At 45.7% G+C, this 21,553-nt stretch overlaps 1 protein-coding gene across 4 annotated transcripts in view; it reads right to left on the reverse strand.

Annotated features, from left to right (window-relative positions):
* The window catches only part of DNM3 (dynamin 3), a 234,570-nt gene that overhangs the window by 194,268 nt on the left and 18,749 nt on the right, over window positions 1-21,553 (reverse strand). For all 4 annotated transcript variants that reach the window (XM_064147248.1, XM_064147247.1, XM_064147246.1 and 1 more), the window contains exon 2: window positions 16,564-16,637. In XM_064147248.1, the coding sequence (XP_064003318.1) occupies window positions 16,564-16,637 (74 nt within the window). The remainder of the gene's footprint in view (window positions 1-16,563; window positions 16,638-21,553) is intronic.

Here is a 21,553-nt window from a genome sequence, read left to right on the forward strand (position 1 = left end):
TTCCTGTATCCTAGTTTATGCTCCTTGCCCCTTGTCCTATCACTGGTCACCACTGAAAAGGGTCTGGCTCCACCCCACTTTTAAGACTACATATTTTTGATCATATATCTCTGTTAGATATCTCAGGTCTCTTCCTGAAAAGCAGCCATCTAGTAAAATACTATCTCTTACTCCAGATGGTTTTTTTACCTCCTCTGGGGGAATTTCTACTCCTTGGCAAGCAATTTGGATTCTGGTTCTGCCCTCTAGTACATTTCACAGTCTTGGTTGTGTCTGCTAAGTAGAAGCTTAATAAATACACTCTATTCTGTCATCCCATCAATACTACAGAACACTGAACAAAACCTGGAAGGACATCCCTTTCACTCTGTAAACAACTGCACATCCATCTCACAGGAGTCCTTTCTGGACCATGTTTCCTTAGATTATTTATTACACCACAAAAACATGCAAGATAATAATAAAAACCCCTTACTGCACCCCAGGTAAGACATTTGGCACACCTTTAGTTACAAGCCTGCTACTCTTTAATTAAAAAGTATATTAGACTGCTAACAAGGGGCTTTTTCCCTTGATGAATTTGTGTTGGCTGTTATTCATCTAAAGCACCTTTCAGATTGTCAGTGAATAACTAATTGCAGAATTATTTTTCCCAAAAGTGAGCTGATTTTTTTTCCTGTCACTTTTCTTTATTGGCATTTTGAAGAGGGGCAAATATAGACTCATTTTCCAGTCTTTCAGTGAGGGGATTCCATCTTTTCCTGGTGTCACTGAGCATCAGCCATGGACCAAGAACACAAGCCAAGCAAAACCACTTGTAAAACCAAGTATTTATTTGTCAAAACATAAGATGAAGCCACACCCTCTTTGAGGGCACTGACGCAGAACTGGGTGAGCTCTCAAACCTGTGCTGCCAGACCTCAGAAGTCACTGCTGACCAGCTCAGGTTATCCAGGCACTGTTACTAGTACACATACACAGAGACAAACAGCAGTAAAGAAGATCTGCAGTCTCTGCAGCCTTACACTAACAATTTAAATTCAGGTTTCAAACCAGAAGCACTGTCTCTCTTCCAGCACATCAGTCCTACTCAGGTGATGAATCTTCCACTGTCTCAGGAAGTGCCACCAGCTACTACCACCTTTTCCCCATGATGATGTCACTCCTTAGCTTTGGGGGTACAAACCTCCCACATCTTTACTGATAACTACAGCATCCCTGTTAATGATCTGAATAACTGTCAGAGTGGGAGCTAGAAAACAGCAGCCAGAGTCTTTCTTTCCTCCTGGCCAAGTGCTCAATCTATCCCTAACCACTGGCACTGTGGCACCTTTCTAGTATTTTGTCCTTGAAGATGTCAAAATGTCTTCCTGCTGATGGAGTCTATAAGATCATTTGTTAGCTGAAATAAAGAATCTAAAGACTTTTTTACATCTTTAATTTCCTGTTAGAGGATTGGTTTTGCCACCAGATGGCAATAAAAGATGGGTATGTTTGAGGAAGTAAACGCACAGCAAAAAGGTAGTTACTTAAAGCTCAACACTTCAACAGAAGAGAGCATCTGCAAGACCTTAAGAAAATAAAAATCAATCAGAATATCTTTGGAACCTTATGGTGATTTTTATTCCACTTAGTGTTACAATTAACAGAACTGAAACAAATGTGGGTATTGTACATGTGACTCATGCATCTAAAAAATGTCCATCTCAACAATTGAACTTCAAAATCTGTTAATCTGCCACTTTGTTAGCAAAGGAACTAATGCAAGACCATGGGGGGAAATCTGAAATTCCTGCAAAAATAACATGAGGAAACATAATGAGTGGGGAAAAAATTCCTGGAGCCAAGATATTTTCAGAAACAACAGAATTTATAGTAGGCTGTGTATTTTTAACATACAGAAGACCTACAGAAGGCTTCATCCAAAACCTAAGTATGTTTTTTATTGTCATTGCTGTCTAAAAAACATACTACCCAGTCTCAAGAAACCAAGATGATTACTTCACTCCCACAGGCAGGAGAATTCTCTTCTCCAAAATTACTAATGCTAGGACAAGAGGAAATGGCCTCAAGTTGCATCAGGGGAGGTTTAGGATGGATGTTGGGAGGAAGTTCTTTACTGAGCAGGTGGTCAGGCACTGGAACAGGCTGCCCAGGGAGGTGCTGGAGTCACCATCCCTGGAGGTGTTTAAAAGGAGAGGGGATGTGGTGCTTGAGGCTATGGTCTAGTGATGAAGGATGCTGGGGTGAAGGTTGGACTGGATGATCCTGGTGGTCCTTTCCAACCATAGTGATTCATAGTGACTTGATGTTGTGCTGAGGGATTTGGTTTAGTCAAGGACTTGTCAGTGTGAAACTAATGATTGGTCTTGATGATCCTGAAGGTCTTTTCCAATATAAGAAATTCTGTGGTTCTGTGAGAAAGCACAGCAAGAGGAGAAGCAGATTGCTTAAGCTCACAGAGAATGCGTGGCAACAGAAACACCAATCAGCAAACCAACCAAACAAAAAAAACATCTCTTGAGACCTTCTCAGGTGTTTCAAGTCATTACCTTCCCAGAGTAGCACCATTTAAAGTATTTATTAACTCCTACAAACAGCATTTAATCTTACTGACCAAAGAATCAACAAGCTAGGACGGATACTAAAAGTTGCAAAACAAACATATGACATGTTGAAGAAATAGGTTTTAACACATAAATGAAGGCATACCAACACAAAAAGAAGAAAGCCCCACAACTCACCAGCCCTACTTTAAGGAATTCTGGTAACACATCAGCCTGGAGAAGAGGAGGCTCTGGGAAGACCTAATAGCAGCCTTCCAGTACCTGAAGGCTGGAGAGAGACTGTTTACAAAGGTCTGTGGTGACAGGACAAGGGGAAATGGCTTCTAACTAGAGAAGAGCAGATTTAGATCGGATGTTAGGAACAGGTTCTTTACTATGAAGGTGGTGGAATGGTGGAACACTGGAACAGGTTGCCCAAGGAGGTGGTTGGGACCCCATCCCTGGAGATATGCCAAGTGAAGCTTGACAGGTCTCTGGGCAGCCTGATTTAGTTGAGGATGTCCCTGCTGACTGCAGAGGGGGTTGGACTGGATGACCTTCAAAGGTCCCTTCCAACCCAGACCATTCTATGATTCAACATGACAAATCACTAGAGGTTACCACACTTACTGGCTAAACTGGTGGAGAGAAGAGTTGAAAAGGGACTAAGCTACCTAACGCAGGATGCACTCATGTTGCTCCATGACTACTGAACATTTAATGCAGCCTTAAAATCCTTGTCCCATGTCAGCTGTGTGCCAACACTTACATCTTTAAGGACACAGAGGGGGCAAAAATCCTTCTAAAACCACAGCAACAGAACACACAATGAATTTCTCCGCCAAAAAAGAAATCACAGGTAAGAAAGCGAGAGATCAGCACTTTACATTCAAGTATCACAACAGCTCAGTGTTTAAAACAAATGTTGTTTGGTCAGAAAGAATGAGCTGCTCGTATCTTATGCAGCAGCAAACACTGAAAGAGTCAGCAAGTCTTTTGCCTGAAGTCAAACACCAGGCTCCCACAAAATAAACTGTCCTCACACCCAACTGCTCACCCAGGCAAAAAGCAGGTGAAACTCTTCCCATGTACATCCTCTGAACAGCTAAGGTGATTCACCACAGCTATTGCATCTGCCCTGTAAAACCTAAAGTTCACCAACGGACAGACAGACAGCAGCACCCAGCCAAATTGCATCTTCCCAAGTGGGACTATTTTCTTCAGAAGCATTCTCTACTCTGAGCTCCTTCACAGACTAGAAAAAGCTTTGTCTTCTTTGATTTCAGTTTGGAGAAGAGAAGGCTCTGAGGAGACCTTATTGGGGCCTTCCAGTATCTGAAGTGGGCTACAAGAAAGCTGGTGAGGGACTTTTTATGGTGGCAGGTAGTGATAGGAGTAGAGGGAAAAGAATCCAAGCTAGAGGAGGGGAGATTTAGGTTAGACATTAGAAAGAAGTTCCTCACCATGAGGGTGGTGAGACACTGGAACAAGTTGCCCATGGAGGTGGTGGAAGCCCCATCCCTGGAGGTCTTTCAGGTCAGGCTGGATGAGCAACCTGATCTAGTGTGAGATGTCCCTGTCCATGCAGGGGCGGGGTTGGAACTAGATGATCCCTGAGGTCCCTTCCAAGCCTGACAGTTCTGTAACTGTGTGACACTAGACATTCTCAGCGCTGTGGAATTGCCCAGGGCCAAATGCAGTGACCAGAGAAATGAATACGAAGCTGCTCTTGGGATGCTTAGCAGGTTTGATGACAGATGTGAACTTTTGTTCAGTGGTGGCTTCTAAGTGGGGAACAAGGCTGCTGTCCTAGAAATGAAGTCTGTCTATTACAGAACAAAGACTGCAGGCTCATTTGGTTCAATTCTCTCTTCCAGTAAGGTATCATCTAAACAACTTTTCTTTAAAAGAGCAGGAGCAGTCAAACTGAAAACAAGATGAAGAGTAAGAATGAAAAATTGTGACCCTCCCTACAGGAGTGCCAATGAACTATTTTTCTCAGCCTCTCATTGTAAGAAGAAAGCCACTTTAGTGCATCAGAATACTTAAAAGATGGAGATTCAGGCTTGTCTTTTTTTTTCAATGACTCTCTTCTAACCAGTACAGTAATTTACTGAATACAGGCCAAATTCACTATTTCATTTGAAATGCAGCTAAGCAGTCCCAAAGGAGATTCAAAGTAGGATAGTCAAGAACAAGGCAGAGTCCTTCAGAGAACTGTAAACTATTTTTGACGTCCACATTTTGACTTGCGTTATGCCACTAGGTATACCTCACACTATCAAACTCAGATGAAAATCAAATACTACTAGAGACTGACTTGTCAGTTCCAATATTTAATAAAAACCTCTGCCTTTGAGATTTCAGCAGACTGCATCCACCTGGACGTGGAAGCGCAAACGGCGTCAAGCCACATAGGAATTGCACTGTTCCCATTAAAATGTCTTTGTGATTAAAGGAGGTCAGCAGGCTGTCGTGGAGGACCCATAGGCCCAAAATAGGCTTATACATGTTCTGCATTGCCTGGACATGTTTACCTATCAAATGGACACAAAGGGACACGATAGACCTGGCGCCATAAAGTCTGGCTTGCCCAGGTTGCGTAATGCTATTGTGTACACCCACGTGTTGCAAAGGGGGAGTTCTCAGTGCCTACGCCTATTTGGCAGAGGAGAGAAATTAGTTGGGGCAATACAATTTTATATAAAAATATAGATTTATTAAATTCAATATTCTGAACTCTCGCCACCCCAAACCACTGTGCATTAATATTCAGTTCGGTACCTGGTTATGAAAACAATTTAGGATAGAATATGTACAGGGAATTTGTTAATTAACTAGCAAACATTCAAACTATAAACAGAGAGAGGAGTTTTCCCCGTGGCTTAATGCCGTTTGGGATCTTTATGTTATTTGCCCAGCAGAGCCGGCTGAAACTCTTTCTGCTCTACAGCAGAGGCAACTTATATTTACAGAGGTATTAAAGTTTTTACTCACAATTCTTATTAATTATTAATCACCCTCCGGGGCTGTGTCACAGCCTGTGCCTAGTGTCCAGACTTCAGGTGATCTCTACCCACGGACTTGGAGGCTGGAATCTTCCCGGCTTGAAGGGAGAGGATAAATCTTCCCAGTTCGTGAGGAATAGGTTTTCCCTAACCTTTTCTCCTGGCGAGGGACGATCTCTGCCTTTGGTGCTGCTGGCTTCTTCTGGATGCTGCATCCAGGACTTATCAGCTGGCAGGACTTCAGGAGCAGGAGAAGAACATCATGCTGTCTCTGGCACGGATGTTCATGGCTAGCAGGCTGTGTGTGTGTGCAGACAATCCAGAGTCTGCTTCCTGGTTATCACAGTATCACAGTATCATCAGGGTTGGAAGAGACTATCTCAGTGGAGGTGGCTTTTACCAGGCAATGATAGGCAGCGGGCATGCAAAGTGTGCGCGGCTGCTGGGAGTCTCAGCTCCGTAGGTAAAGGCAATGCAGGATTTGGTCCTGATAATAATAGTGTGCAGATGTGCACAGCTGGCTTAGAAGGCTATAGGCTCCTTATATATATATATATATATATATGTGCAGGCTTAAATGAGCTCTGCAAGAAAGGTACACAGGCAGGTAAGCTGCGATTGAGGATCAGAGCACAAGGGTCTGAGCCTCTGAGCATCGGAGCTATGCAATGGCATCTGAGCATGGGGGTCTGAGCAGCTGAGCCATGCAAGTGAGGGTCAGAGCTGAGCTAAGTGCTGCAATGGGTTCCAAGCTGAGCACGTTGTTTACCTGTGCACTCCTATTTATTGAATGTGGGCCGAGATTAATGGCCTCTCTGGCCACTAGAATGACCAATCAGGTTGGCAATAGGCCAAACCTTACCATAATAGGCAGAAGCTCTTGCCTGGACTTTCCCAAATACGGGGATCACATGGATTTACCCCAGGGAGACACAAGTTGGGTGTGTGTGGCTTGCACAACTGTTTACAACCAGGGGTCCTGGCAGAAAGACATGTCCAGGCAAAGGCCTCTTTTCGGGCCTACAGGCCCTCCACGACACCACATGCCTAGCTTATGGCCTACTGGGTGCAAGGCTAGTGCTCTGCCCATATCTGGGGGAGCCAGGCCCGTGGACCCTGCCTAATTTGGTATGTTTCGGCTGACTGCCAAAAACTGACAGGATGATGTCATGGCTAAAGGACCATTAATCTCGGCCCACATCTGATAAATAGGGGCATACAGGTAAACAAGATGCTCACCTCTCCCTGCTTGTTTGCTGCCTGCTGCTGCTTTAGTTTTGTTCACTACCCCTTCGCTTTACATGCTTCTCTGTGCCACCACACTTCGCATCGATCCAGGGAACAACTGAACTATGTGTTCCTGGCCAGCCTGCTGTGCCAGCCCAAGGGCTGCCTCCTTGCTATACACAGCACTCACTCGGACTGCTCCAGCCCGCAGGCCTGGACCCTGCTTTGCCCAGGTGGCTGCCGACCACCCGATGACTTCCTGAGAGCACAGAAGACCCCTCTCGTGCCCGTGAACCGTTCTCAGACGGCGTGCTCAATTTGGACCGAACAAGCAGCAAAGCCACATCGCATCATTACCACGTGAAGTCCACCACCTGGCTTGCACTACATCTGTTTTCCTGTTCATGCTTTTGGAGTGCAAATATTGAGACTTTAGACCAGTGAGTACCCGAACTCTCTTTACTCAAGTTCGTAAAGGTTTATGCTTAACCTTCCAGCGGCAGTTTGTGCTGCAAGTCTCTCTAGCTAGAAACGTTTCTAAAGATTTAATTTGACTGTATATACAAAGACATTCTGCAAAAACAGTTCTACCACCTGCATCACAGAATTTGTGTGGGTGAGTTGTAAATAAGTTTGGAGAAGTTTTCTCTGTATATTGTTGTGAAGGGGGTTTGTTTGGGTTTTGGGGAACTAAATATGAGGCCGAATTTAAAAAGGTTTAAATAATTTAATATTATGTATACAAGGAACTCCCCCCCCCCTTTCCCCAAACTTATATACAGCTAACCTACACAAGTTCTTTGTCTGCAGTTGTGAAATTCTTTTACAGAATGTCTATTTACAGCAGGAATCAGGAATTTAGTAGAGGTTTGGAAAGGTTTGGATAGAGAGTCTTGCGGCATAAACGTGCCACGGGTAAAGTCTGAAAGTCTATGCTGCTTAAATCGAGTTTGCTCAGTTACTCACTGGCTGGAGTCACAGTCTCGGTGATCCCAAATATGTGTGGCAAAGCCACGCTGTTGACCCTCGTGGGTTTGGATAGTTCAGTTCAGGTGTTATTGGGGCGCGCTGTCTGAGGGGCTCCTCGGGCACGATTGAGCTGGGAATGACGGGCTGGAGCGGCAGCTGGCCAGGAGCCCCCCAGTTTAGAAGGGACGTTGAGGTGCTTGAGCGTGTCGAGAGAAGGGCAACGAGGCTGGTGAGAGGCCTTGAGCACAGCCCTATGAGGAGAGGCTGAGGGAGCTGGGATTGTTTAGCCTGGAGAAGAGGAGGCTCAGGGGTGACCTTATTGCTGTCTACAACTACCTGAGGCGTGGTTGTGGCCAGGGGGAGGTTGCTGTCTTCTCTCAGGTGGCCAGCACCAGAACGAGAGGACACAGCCTCAAGCCATGCCAGGGGAGATTTAGGCTCGAGGTGAGGAGAAAGTTCTTCACTGAGAGAGTCATTGGACACTGGAATGGGCTGCCCGGGGAGGTGGTGGAGTCGCCGTCCCTGGGGCAGTTCAAGGCAAGGTTGGACGTGGCACTTGGTGCCATGGTCTAGCCTTGAGCTCTGTGGTAAAGGGTTGGACTTGATGATCTGTGAGGTCTCTTCCAACCCTGATGATACTGTGATACTGTGTGTGATACTGTGATAATTTCCCTGGGCCGGTGCGAAGCGCCGTGGGTCAGAATCATGCAGCAGTGATGGTCCCAGAAGCGGCAAAGTGGCTAGGAGCAGCGAGTGGAGGAGGGTGGCAGGAACACTGAATTGTCCCTTTTATGAGATATGAGCCCGAGATTGATGGTCCTTGTCCACAATTCCGTCCAATAAGAGTCTGGCAGCAGGCCAAAACGTGCCAAATAAGGTGAAATCCACTGGTCCGATACCCCCAAATATGGAGGGGGCTCAGGTGGATCCCCACCCTAGGTGCTTGAGCTTACATAATGTGTTTACTTCAGCCTTGCAAGCAGGCAGGCCAGACTCGAAGGCACCAGGCTTATGGTGCTCCTTTGTCCCCCTTAACTTGTTTTCCCCAAGTTTGGGCAGGACAACATCTTTCGGGGGGACAACATGTCCGGGCAAGAATAGATTTGTAAACACAGCCCTTTGGGTCTAAGTGGCCCTCCACCACATATACATTAATACATTGTTTAATAACTTTGACATCAGCCTAATTGCATTTCACCCCAAACCCAGATTCAAAACCCTCCTTAACACAGGGCACTAGAGAAAAGCTTTGAGCTAATTACAGAGCATTTTTTAAAGAGAGGAAGTAAACAAAACTCTGGGAAAAAACCCAAACATTACACTCTGTGTGCTGTGGTTTGAGGCTGGGTGCCTTTAAGAACCACATAGTTGAAGTCCTCCAGGAGGACCAGATAGGTCCAGGAGGTGGACCAGAAATGTAATCTTTTAGCTATTTCATTCCCACAAGTCCTGAATCCCTATAAAATTGGCTGCAGAGTCAGTGTCTGCCCTTTCCCTCTCTCTCTACCCTTCCCGATGATGCTCCCTGAGCTTTAGTTCAGGGGAATGAGGCCTGGTTTGGCCTTGCCAATGCCATCAATTAGGGCCTGGAGCTGCCAAGCTGAACTTTAGCTGTGTCACTCGGGTTTGGTATGAGTAGAGAGGCATGGGGTGGGGGTGGGCAGGCACTTTAGGCCTGAAGTTTTGGGCTGGTTTGGATGAAGGTGGTAGCAAAACTTTGACCTAAGGAGGGTTTTGGATCACTATGGCCAAGATGTAGTATGGATTTAGTGTATTTTGTGTGTTTAGTACTGTTTCAGGTAGCTACCAAGAGCACATCAACTTTAAATTTCCAATTCTACCCAATCCAGAGTGGAATGTTTTCCTTTTACCCCTTTTGGAAGAGGCAAGAGAGCTTCTGTCCACTCAAAACCAAGACAGTGAGATCAGTTTCTTAGTACTGAATTGTTTGCTTGTAGCATTTTGGGCTTCCCAGTTCAAGAGTGACAGACACCTGCTGGAAAGAGTCCAGCAGTGAGCCACGAGGATGAGTGGGGGACTTAAGCATCTCCCCTACGGAGAGAGACTGAGAGACCTGGGACTGTGCAGTCTGGAGAAAAGAGGACTGAGAGGAGATCTTATCAATGTGTATAACTATCTGAGGGGTGGGTATCAAGTGGATGGGGCCAATGTCCTTTTGGTGGTCAGCAGCAATAAGGAGCAATGGCTGTAAACTGGAACATAGAAGGTTTCACCTCAACATGAGGAGAAACTTCTTTACAGGGAGGGTGACAAAGCACTGGAACAGGCTGCCTGAGAGGTTGTGGAGTCTCCTTCTCTGGAGACTTTCAAAACTCACCTGGATGCATTCCTATGTGGACTACCCTGGGTGATCCTGCCTTGGCAGGGGTTTGGACTCGATTTCTGGAGGTACCCTCCAACCTCTAAGGTTCTGTGACTCTGTGCATATTCACAGGAGTAACAGGTCCTCACCTAGTGTGCTAGTCTGAGATAGCCCGAATGAAGTGTGAACTGAACTTGTGATGTTCATTACTGTAAATATTGTTTTAGATTAGATCAGATAGTTCTCAGCAATACTCTGAGTGAAATAGACAGAGGTGGACTGTACTAGTTTGAAGCTAGAATGTTCTGGTGAGAAAAACTAGATTACAGGCTGTGAAAGGAAAACAAGGGTGATGTCTACTTCACTCATAGGCTTGCTGAGAGGTATAAGAAGAATCCAAACATAGATAAGGCACTTCTTCTTCTTGGGGCATTGCCTTAGCTGCATTTCTCTCTAGCCTCTCTGCCACGTCTCCGATTAATCCACTTTGCTTCCTAACCCCCTGGCTGAACCTCCATTCTTCCTTGAGACTGGAGTATGGGGGGGGAAGGTGAAAGGGCAGTTGGGAGCCCCTCCTGGGGACTCAGGTTTCTGGGAGGGCTGTTGTGTTTCTGTATTACCTTTTTACCTTGTATATTTCTGCCTATAGCTGTATATACTGTAAATATCTGCTTGTATATTGTGCTAAGCTGTAAATAGAAGCTTCATTCAAATTTCCAGAGCTGGCTGAGTCTAGTCTGGATGATTTCTAAAGTGGGGGGGGGGCAGGCAACACCCAAACCATCTCACCTAGATGTGTCATATCTTTCAGATTCTGGAGGGCCACTGATAACTCTTTACCACCAAATCCTGCTGTACCCTTCTGTGACATCTCCAACCTTCACAATGGGTGGTCAAAGTTTCTTCTTACTTGTGTGTGCATAAATGCCTCAGCTGCCAATCTTTGTCCCTCAGTGCAGTGACTCAAAAGTTAAATGTAGTTTAACCTCCTCTGCCACTCAAATTCACATTCCAAAAAGGATTCCCAGCCAGTTCCAAAATGCTGTTAAAATATCTTGCAGTCATCTCTGCATGCCCAAGTAAAAAGTTTAGTATCTTAGAGTATCCCAAGGAATACTATAAGAATAGGTACTCTTAAGAGAGATAGGAAAAATCCTGGGATTAGAAATCAATTAACCTTCCTACAGCAGCAAGAACCTGATACAGTTCATAGACTCACAGAATCAGTCAGGCTTGTAAGGGACCACAAGGATCATCTAGTTCCAACCCCCCTGCTATGGGAAGGGACCCCCTACCCTAGATCAGGCTGCCCAGAGCCCCATCCAGCCTGGCCTTAAACACCTCTAAGGATGGGGCCTCAACCACCTCCCTGGGCAACCCATTCCAGGCTCTCACCACTCTCATGGCAAAGAACTTCCTCTTCATATCCAGTCTCAACCTACTCACCTCCAGCTTTGCTCCATTCCCCCTAGTCCTGTTACTCCCTGATAGCCTGAAAAGTCCCTCCCCAGCTTTTTTGTAGGCCCCCTTCAGGTACTGAAAGGCCACAAGAAGGTCACCTGGGAGCCTCCTCTTCTCCAGACTGAACATCCCCAACTCTTTCAGTCTGTCCTCACAGCAGAGCTGCTCCAGCCCTCTGATCATCCCAGTGGCCCTTTTCTGGACATGCTCCAGCATTTCCACATCCCTCTTGTAATAGGGGCTCTAGAACTGGATGCAGGTGGGGTCTCACCAGAGCAGAGCAGAGGAGGAGAATCACCTCCCTCGCCCTGCTGGCCACACTTCTCCTGATGCAGTCCAGGATCTGCTTGGCCCTCTGGGCTGCAAGTGCACACTGCTGGCTCCTGTTGAGCTTCTCATCCACCAGCACCCCTAAGTCCCTCTCCTCAGGGCTGCTCTCCAGTCATACACTGCCCAGCCTGGATTTGTGCTTGGGATTGCCTCGATCCAGATGCAGGACTTTGCACTTGGTCTTGGCGAACCTCATGAGGTTTGCTTGTGCCCAGCTCTCCAGCCTCTCCAGGTCCCTCTGGATGGATCCCTGCCCTCCAGCTGCTGCACTACACAGCTTGGTGTCATCATCAAACTTGCTGAGAGTGCCCTCAGTGCCACTGTTCATACCACCAACAAAGATGTTGAACAAGTCTGGTCCCAGCTCTTTAATTCCTTTTTATAACATTTTAGATAATTATAGACTTGATAAAAATCAGTCTAGCATTTGCTTCCTGTAAAAGAACACTCTGCATTCTCTAAGCAATTTTCTTCATTTTCTTTTTTTAAAATTAGTTCAGAGAGAAAAAGGTGGCCTAAGAGATAAAAGTTATTTGGAATTTCACCATCAAAAACAACAGCAGAACAAAGTTTAAACAAAGTAACAACATAATTAACGGTTGCGTTTTCAAGGTCATGGCATCTAAGCCCAAACAAGAAATGGACAGCATTTCCCAAAGGGAGAAACGTGCCTTGACATCCAGGAAACACAAAATTAGCCTGAAGCTCAGTTCTCCCTAACTCTTTAAAGTTTCTGGGTTGTTATTTAACTTGTAACGAAGAAATACTTTTTCAGCTTAGAAGGCAGCTCTGTGAAAACCTACTGTGTGAGTGCATTCCTGGGGAAAATCCCAGAGAGGGAGAAGCCCCTTAACCAAGGGTGAAAAATGGGTGAACAAAACAGAGCAATACAGAGCTGTTAAAGTGAGCTTAGGATGGTTGTCTAAGAATAAATATTTAACCACTTAAGGTCAGAATCTAAGAGCTTACTTATTGACTCCTATGTCCCTGAATTTTTAACCACTTAATTAAGAATGCTAGAATTAAGCTTGATTCTTTTCTTTCTCCTTTTCTTAGGTGGAACTGGGAAAATTGGATGAAGATTCTCCACACCTAGGCCTTGTTCATGAGCCCAGAGAGTGGTGGTGAATGGTGCCACATCCAGTTGGCAGCTGTCACTAGTGGTGTTCCCCAAGGATCAGTGCTGGGCCCAGTCCTGTTCAATATCTTTATTTTGCAGATGACACCAAGCTGGGAGCAGGTGTTGATCTGTTGCAAGGCAGAAGAGCCCTGCAGAGGGACCTGGACAGGCTGGATGGGTGGGCAGAGGCCAATGGGATGAGATTTAACAAGGCCAAGTGCAGGGTTCTGCACTTTGGCCACAACAACCCCAAGCAGCACTACAGTCTAGCGACTGAGTGGCTGGAGAGCAGCCAGGCAGAAAGGGACCTGGGGGTGCTGGTAGATAGTAGCTGAAGATGAGCCAGCAGTGTGCCCAGGTGGACAGGAGAGCCAATGGCATCCTGGCCTGCATCAGGAACAGTGTGGCCAGTAGGACAAAGGAGGTTATTCTGCCCCTGTACTCAGCACTGGTCAGGCCACACCTTGAGTGCTGTGTCCAGTTCTGGGCTCCTCAATTCAAGAGAGATGTTGAGGTGCTGGAACGTGTCCAGAGAAGGGCAACAAGGCTGGTGAAGGGCCTGGAACACAAACCCAATGAGGAGAGGCTGAGGGAGCTGGGGTTGTTTAGCCTGGAGAAGAGGAGGCTCAGGGGTGACCTCACTGCTGTCTACAACTACCTGAAGGGGCATTGTAGCCAGGTGGGGGTTGGTCTCTTCTCCCAGGCAACCAGCAATAGAACAAGGGGACATAGTCTCAAGTTGTGACACGGTAGGTCTAGGCTGGATGTTAAGAGGAAGTTGTTGCCAGAGGGAGTGATTGGCATTGGAATGGGCTGCCCAGGGAGGTGGTGGAGGCACCGTCCCTTGAGGTCTTCAAACAAAGCCTGGATGAGGCACTTAGTGCCATGGTCTAGTTGACTGGAAAGGGCTGGGTGCTAGGTTGGACTGGATGATCTTGGAGGTCTCTTCTAAACTGGTTGATTCTAGGATTCTATGATTCAGAGATCAAAAGCCAGAGATGCACAAATGGCAACTGGTCATATTACCAATTACAAGACATTTCACCTTTTAATATGCTCATAGTGTTTTTATATGTATTACACACTTGAAAAACCTTAAGTTTCTAAGCTGAGCATACAGAAATGCTGGATTCCATTTTTTTCCCTTTTCTATTCCTCGCACTCATATAAATACTATTGAAAATTTCATAGAGGCATTGAAAGTATCAATGTGCTTTAAAAACAGTAATTCAGAGAAAAGAGAGGAAAAAATATATAAAAGAACAAAAAGAAACCCAGAGCCTAAGCAGGCCAAAGCCTACCTTCCTGCTGAAAAAAACAAAAAGGCCTTTTAGGGGAAAAAAAATTGCACACAGCAACTTCATCACACCTCACATTGATGCACAGCCTGGAGTTCTACAGACAACTTCAATTTCATTCCTTCCCCAGTTTCACCCTGTTCGATAATTTGAAGAGTACTTTGTATTTTTAAATCCTGGTTTGGATATTAGTTCATTTCTTTTTACTATTTTAAACAGAAGCCAAAAGCAGACCAGTGATTTGGTTGCTAACATTGGTTTAGAAGCAGAAAACTGCCCCAAAATATTGAAAAGTGGGAAACTGTAGCTGCTTTTATACATGTTAGGGAGCTGAGCTCATGACAGCAGATTAAGTGCCTGTTGGAAGAGTATAAAGTAGTTGTGATGGTTTGGGTGTTCCTCGCCCCCCCCCCCCCCCCCCCCCCCCCTTGGAAATCACCCAGACTAGACTCAGCCAGCTCTGGAAATTTGAATGAAGCTTCTATTTACAGCAGATATTTACAGTATATACAGATATATACAGAAATACACAAGGTAAAAGGTAATACCAAAACACAACAGCCCTCTCAGAAACCTGAGTCCCCAGGAGGGGTTCCCAACCACCCCTTCACCTTCTGCCACCCCTCTCAACCTTACCCCAGTCCCAAGGAAGAACGGAGGTTCAGACAGGGGGTTAGGAAGCAAAGCTGATTAATCAGAAATGGCAGAAAGGCTGGAGAGAGAAATGCAGCTCTGAGCTCCCCAGCAGAAGAAGCAGTAGTGCCTTTTCTATGTTTGGCTTCTTGTTCTTACACATCTCAGCAAGCCTATGAGTGAAGTAGACATCACTCTGTTTCCCTTTCACAGCCTGTAATCTAGTCCTTCTCACCAAAACATTCTAGCTAGCAGAGTAGTGAATTTAAATGACCTGCAAGAAGCATCTGAGGGAGTGGGTTTGTTCAGCCTGGAGAAGAGGCTGCTCTCTATGACTACCTGAAGGGAAGATTGAGCAAGGAGAGGGCAGCCTCTTCCCCTTGGTGGCAAGCCACAGGACTAGAGGAAATGGTTTGAAGTTGCATCAGGGGAGGTTCAGGCTGGATGCTAGGCAATATTTCTTCTCTGAAAGGGTTATCAAACTTTGGAATGGTCTGCCCAGGGCACTGGTGGAGTCACCACTCCTGGAGGTGTTCAAGCTGCCTGTAGACCTGGTGCTAAGGGAGATAGTTTAGTGTTGACCCTTCAGTGCTGGGTCAAAGATTGGACTGAATGAGCTTTCAGATTGCTTTCAACAAGGTATTTTCTGTGATTCTGATGAAAGCTCTCAACATGTCACATAGCTCAGAGATATACACATACTGTATTCTTACATCTTTGACCAGATAATGCACAGAAGCCTTGTTCTCCCACAGTCTGCCTTCTGCTCTACTTAGTGCAGTGAGTTCAAACAAAAAAGACAAGTCATAAAAACAAGCTGTGCAGAACAAAATCTGTGTGCACTGGAGCAGATGTTAAAGGTAGAAGTATGGGAGGTTTGGTGTGTTAACTGATACAACTGGTCCAGAGAAGGACCACAAAAATGATCAGGGGGTTGCAGCACCTCTGCTACAAGGACAGGATGAGGGAGGTGGGGTTGTTTGGCCTGGAGAAGAGGAGGCTCTGGGGAGACCTAACAGCAGTACCTAAAGGGGCCCACAGAAGGATGGAGAGAGACTGTTTACAAAGGTCTGTGGTGACAGGACAAGGGGAAATGGCTTCAAACTAGGGAAGAGCAGATTTAGATCAGATGTTAGGAACAGGTTCTTTACTATGAAGGTAGTGGAATGGTGGAACATTGGAACAGGAAGCCCAGGGAGGTGGTTGAGGCCCCATCCCTGAAGATATTCAAGGTAAGGCTTGACAGGTCTCTGGGCAACCTGATCTAGTTGAGGATGCCCCTGCTGAGTGCAGAGGGGTTGGACTAGACGACCTTTGGATGTCCTTTCCAAACCAGACCATTCTACAATTCTGTAACTGTAAAGCTCATCAAGAAATGAATAAACCAAAACTAATATCAAAAATACTTTGTATGTATTTAAGTTTCTTTAACTGCTTCAAGTTTGATTTTGGATTACATTTACAGAAGGAAAATGAGATTAGCTGAACCTAAGCATACAGCTTTGAAGCAGCAGGCCTTTAAAAGCTCTAGAGAGTTTAGTTGCACCTTTCTGCCCATCATTTCAGTTACCCTAGATTTTTTTTTTCCTTCTGGTAAAGCACATCAGCACCTTGTCCAAGCATTGAACCAAAAAGAGAAAGAGGTTACCTGTTTTGGCAGTGATGAGTTGCAAGACCAGTGGTCGTCTTGTTACAATTCCAGAACCTCGTGGAAGAAAATCCCTGGAAACATTACAAAAAGAAAACCAAACAGTTATTTCCCAGAAAGCAGTGCCCAGTTACATAAGGCATTGGACTAATTTGGAATCTCCTTTGTGCCTTCAGCTGTAACGAAGATGGAAAATGGAAAACCTGTAGGGATAGATTCCCATCAAACACTAGTAGAAGGTCAGGCTGTTAATTTTAGTTTGGGAGAGCAGTAGGTCAGGAGACAAATATATATTAAAACTACATTAATGTCTTGGAGCATTACCAATTCCCTTTCTTCACGCCCATCATATGGATCACAGGATGCTACGGGTTGGAAGGGACCTCTGGAGATCAAGTCCAACTCCCCAGAGGGAACGTTTCCAAAACTCCCCTTGCATAGAGTACCTGGAGCCATGCCCACGCTTACAGAGTTCTCTAAATAGCTGAGTCCTTGCCCTGTAGTTGCTTTGCAGAGGATATGGCCATGTGAACACAGGCACTCAGACATCACACCAAAGCTCTGGTCACATCAAACTGCCATCACTCTGCATCTACACTTTCACACTCAGCTTCTGCCAGTTCACATCCACAAATAACATTTCCAGCAACACAACCACAGAGGTTTGTGGGTTTTTTTGAGAAAATGCTAAATCCCAGCAGTCTTTGGAGTTCTTTGGACCAGAAAACAATGAAGAGAGCAACTCATGCTGCACCACATGACCCTTTCTGTACCTCCAAAGACTCCATACAGCTGAAACCCTAGAAAAAGTTGGAAGCAACTGATAGTTGCAAGACCAAGGAGCAGAAACCCAAAGCAAAATAAGAGATGTTTTTTTGCCCAGGGTTTTCTCCAGTTGCTCCTGGAGAAAACTCCTACAAACCTAGACATGAGGTTTAGTGGGGAGCTTTCAAGAGTGGTCCCTTCAAATAAGCACCTTTAGAGGAATAAAATTCAAAGGTATACAGGCAGTCTCACAATCACCTTAAGCAGAGTAGGAATGTGCAGTGTGTTTGGGGAGGCATGGAGAGAAGAAGGGTTAGAGGTAAAAAAATAAAGGTCTATCTGCCCTTTAGAAAGGACTGCTTAGATGAGTCTCCTCAAGTCATTTGAAGAACTGTATCTTAGCTATTATCCTTGCATAGCTTCATGCTGACCTTGTGCTACTTAACAGATGCCTGATTTTAGCAGTTCCTTTAAGGCAGTGCACAAATCTACAAGGATTAAAACAAGCCCAGAGGATACATCTATGAAAAATAAAGCATGCAAAATTTTCATCAAACCTCAGGCTATTATTTCTGCAAGTCAGGGCTAGAGCACCTCTCCTATGGGGACAGGCTGAAAGAGTTAGGGTTGTTAGGACTGGAAAAGAGAAGGCTCTGAGGAGACCTTATTGGAGCCTTCCAGTATCTGAGGGGACTACAGGAAAGCTGGTCAGGAACTTTTCAGGGTGTTGGGTAGTGATAGGACTGGAGGGAATGGAGCAAAATTGGAAGTGGGTAGATTCAGGTAGGATGTTAGGATGTTCACCATGAGAGTGGTGAGAAACTGGAACAGGTTGCCCAGGGAAGTGGTGGAAGCCCAATCCCTGGAAGTCTTTAAGGCTAGGCTGGATGTGGCACTGAGCAACTTGATCTAGTGTGAGGTGTCCCTGCCCATGGCAGGGGAGTTGGAAGTGGATGACCTTTGGAGGTACCTTTCAACCCTGACAATTCTGTCATTCTATGATACTAGGTCTGAACCACCCCAGGTCAAGACAGGTTCAGGAATGTGACTACAGTAAACCTCTTTCTACAGCTACCAATGAGGTAACAAGTTTTGGCACCCTGCAGAAGAGAACTATGGCAACCCTATCCACCATGTAAGCTCTGAAGACTTTTTTCCCAACCTAACCAAAACAAAAACAGCACATGAGAGGAAGACTGGCTGTCAGTAGTGCCCTACACCGCTCCAGAAGTCCTCAGCATTTTGAATGAAATGATGTAAATTTCCAGATAAAATAAGTCTCACCTTCCCAGTACTTGTTAATGTGTACCTACAATGTGATTACTCTGCATGCTAAAGCTAAGGCACACCATAAAAGGAGAGGCTGTTCAAACACAAGCTAGCTCATTAAATTCTGTACTCAAACACAGATCTGCAGGCAAAAGTACTATTAATTAGAAAATCAAGTAATCTGTAAAGCAAAGAAAAAGAAACACACACACACACATACTGATTTATATCTGCTGTGATGTTTTACAATACTTGAGCATGGAACAAGGTACAAGAACTAGCTCAGAATGATGCTTACAGGCCTTTAAAAGACCTATCACAACTGCAGTAGTTACCAATAGAGAACCATAGAATCAACCAGGTTGGAAGAGACCTCCAAGATCATCCAGTTCAACCTAGCACCAGCCCTAGGCAGTCAACTAGACCATGGCACTAAGTGCCTCACCCAGACTTTTCTTGAACACCTCCAGGGATGGCAACTCCACCACCTCCCTGGGCAGCCCATTCCAATGCCAATCACTCTCTCTGGGAGGAACTTCCTCCTAGCATCCAGCCTAGACCTCTCCCAGCACAACCTGAGACTGTGTCCCCTTGTTCTATTGCTGGTTGCCTGGCAGAAGAGACCAACCCCCACCTGGCTACAGCCTCCCTTCAGGTAGCTGTAGACAGCAATGAGGTCCCCCCTCAGCCTCCTCTTCTCCAGGCTAAACAATCCCAGCTCCCTCAGCCCCTCCTCACAGGGCTGTGCTCCAGGCCCCTCACCAGCTTCGTTGCCCTTCTCTGGACACGTTCCAGCACCTCAACATCTCTCTTGAATTGAGTGGCCCAGAATTTGACACAGGACTCAAGGTGTGGCCTGAACAGTGTTCAGTACAGGGGAAGAATAACCTCCCTTGTCCTACTGGCCACACTGTTCCTGATACAGGCCAGGCAAAACACCTGTGTCTCAGAGAAATGCTACCTACTCATGGGGAAGAGGAAAAAAATTACTAGAAACATCATTCTCTGGATGCACCGAAATGACAGGAGCACAGGATGCAGAAAGCACCTAGTGAGATGGCAGCTTTGTGCTTTGATTTTCAAACATTTCAGATCCTGCTTCGAGGAAAAAAAAAAAACACCACAATTTTACATCAAGAGCTAAAAGAAATTGCCATTACAAATGAACTGATCACACAAAATGAACTCCACAGCATCACACGAGGCATTAAAAGCCTTCTTCAGGGAGTCAAAGATGTATTGATTTTCTGCTTCAGACTAAGCACATTTGGAGATAAGAGCATTGCACTAACACAACTCCTATTTAAACCACACTGACCTTTCCTCAACAGCAACGTTAGAAAGAAACATATGACACTTTTCCTTCTAAACATTCTCTGAAGGCATACTAAACATTGATGGCAGGTGATAAGCTGCTCTGACAAAGTGAACTCATCAGAAAGCTCATCATCTGCTCAAGCAAGCAGCTGCAGAGAGAGGTTCCTGCTTGGTAAGGGGGCAAAGTGTTGAATGTGCAGTAGAAGGTGAGACTTCAGATGTGCGATCTAAAGAGGAGCATACCATTTAGCCTCCTTCGATTCCAGCTCGTACTGGAGTTCCAGCATGTTCGGCACAGCTGCGCTCATGGGTGGAGTCACCTCGCTGAGGGCACGAAAATCAACTGTGAGTCTCCAATCTGCAGTTGTGGGACATCATGACATAGAGGATCTGGAAGTGCCAATTGCTACTCAAACTTTCACCACAGGCAGTACAGAACTAACTGTGACTCTTTGTTGCCCATTCATCAGCTGATTTGTCAACTGGAGAGTCAGGCTGTCATCGAGAAAGCTCATTCACCTTTCAACAGTCCCATCTGGCCTGTGCGCAAGCCTAACAGTGATTGGAGGCTCACAGTTGATTTTCGTGCCCTCAACGAGGTGACGCCACCCATGAGTGCAGCTGTGCCGGACATGCTGGAACTCCAGTACGAGCTGGAACTCCAGTACGAGCTGGAATTGAAGGAGGCTAAATGGTATGCAACCATAGACATTGCTAATGCTTTCTTCTCTATTCCCATAGCAAAGGCGTGCAGGCCTCAGTTTGCATTCACCTGGAGAGGAATCCAGTACCAGTTCAACCGTTTGCCTCAGGGGTGGAAGCACAGCTCAACCATCTGTCACTCAGTCATCCACAATGCACTGGAGAAAGGTAAAGCTCCAGAGCACATCCAGTACATCGATGACATCATTGTGTGGGGCCAAACTGCTGAGGAAATCTTCGAGAAAGGTAACAAAATCATTGACATTCTGCTGCAAGCAGGTTTTGCCATTAAGAGAGACAAGGTCAAAGGACCTGCCAAAGAAATTCAGTTTCTGGGAGTGCGGTGGCAGGATGGTCACTGTCACATTCCTCAGGATGTGATCAACAAAGTCTCCAACATGGCAGTTCCCACCAACAAGAAGGACACTCTATCTTTCTTAGGGGTGGTGGGATTTTGGAGACTACACATTCCTGGTTTCAGTCAGATTGTCAAACCTCTGCACAATGTGACTCGTAAGAGAAACAATTTCGAGTGGGGACCTGAACAACAAGCAGCCTTTGATCAGATCAAACGAGAAGTAGTCCATGCAGCGGTCGTCCACTTGGTTTCTGGGGATGTGGCTAGAGAGGTTCAGAGGCAAATTACACCGCAACAGAGAAAGAGACACTAGCAGCCTATGAAGGAGTGAAAGCAGCTTCTGAAGTGATTGGAACTAAGTCACAATTGCTTTTAGCTCCTAGACTACCAGTTCTAAACTGGATGTTCAAAGGCAAAGGTTCATCACCACATCATGCCACAGATGCAACCTGGTCTAAATGGATGGCTTTGATAACCCAACGAGCACGAATGGGTAATCTTGACCGACCTGGTCTGGTAGAGGTGATCACCAACTGGCCGGAAGGCACAGACTGTACCAAACCTCCAGAGGAGAAAATA

This window comes from Pogoniulus pusillus, chromosome 8 (assembly GCF_015220805.1).
Source record: "Pogoniulus pusillus isolate bPogPus1 chromosome 8, bPogPus1.pri, whole genome shotgun sequence".
In the NCBI taxonomy this organism is placed as follows: Eukaryota; Metazoa; Chordata; class Aves; order Piciformes; family Lybiidae; genus Pogoniulus; species Pogoniulus pusillus.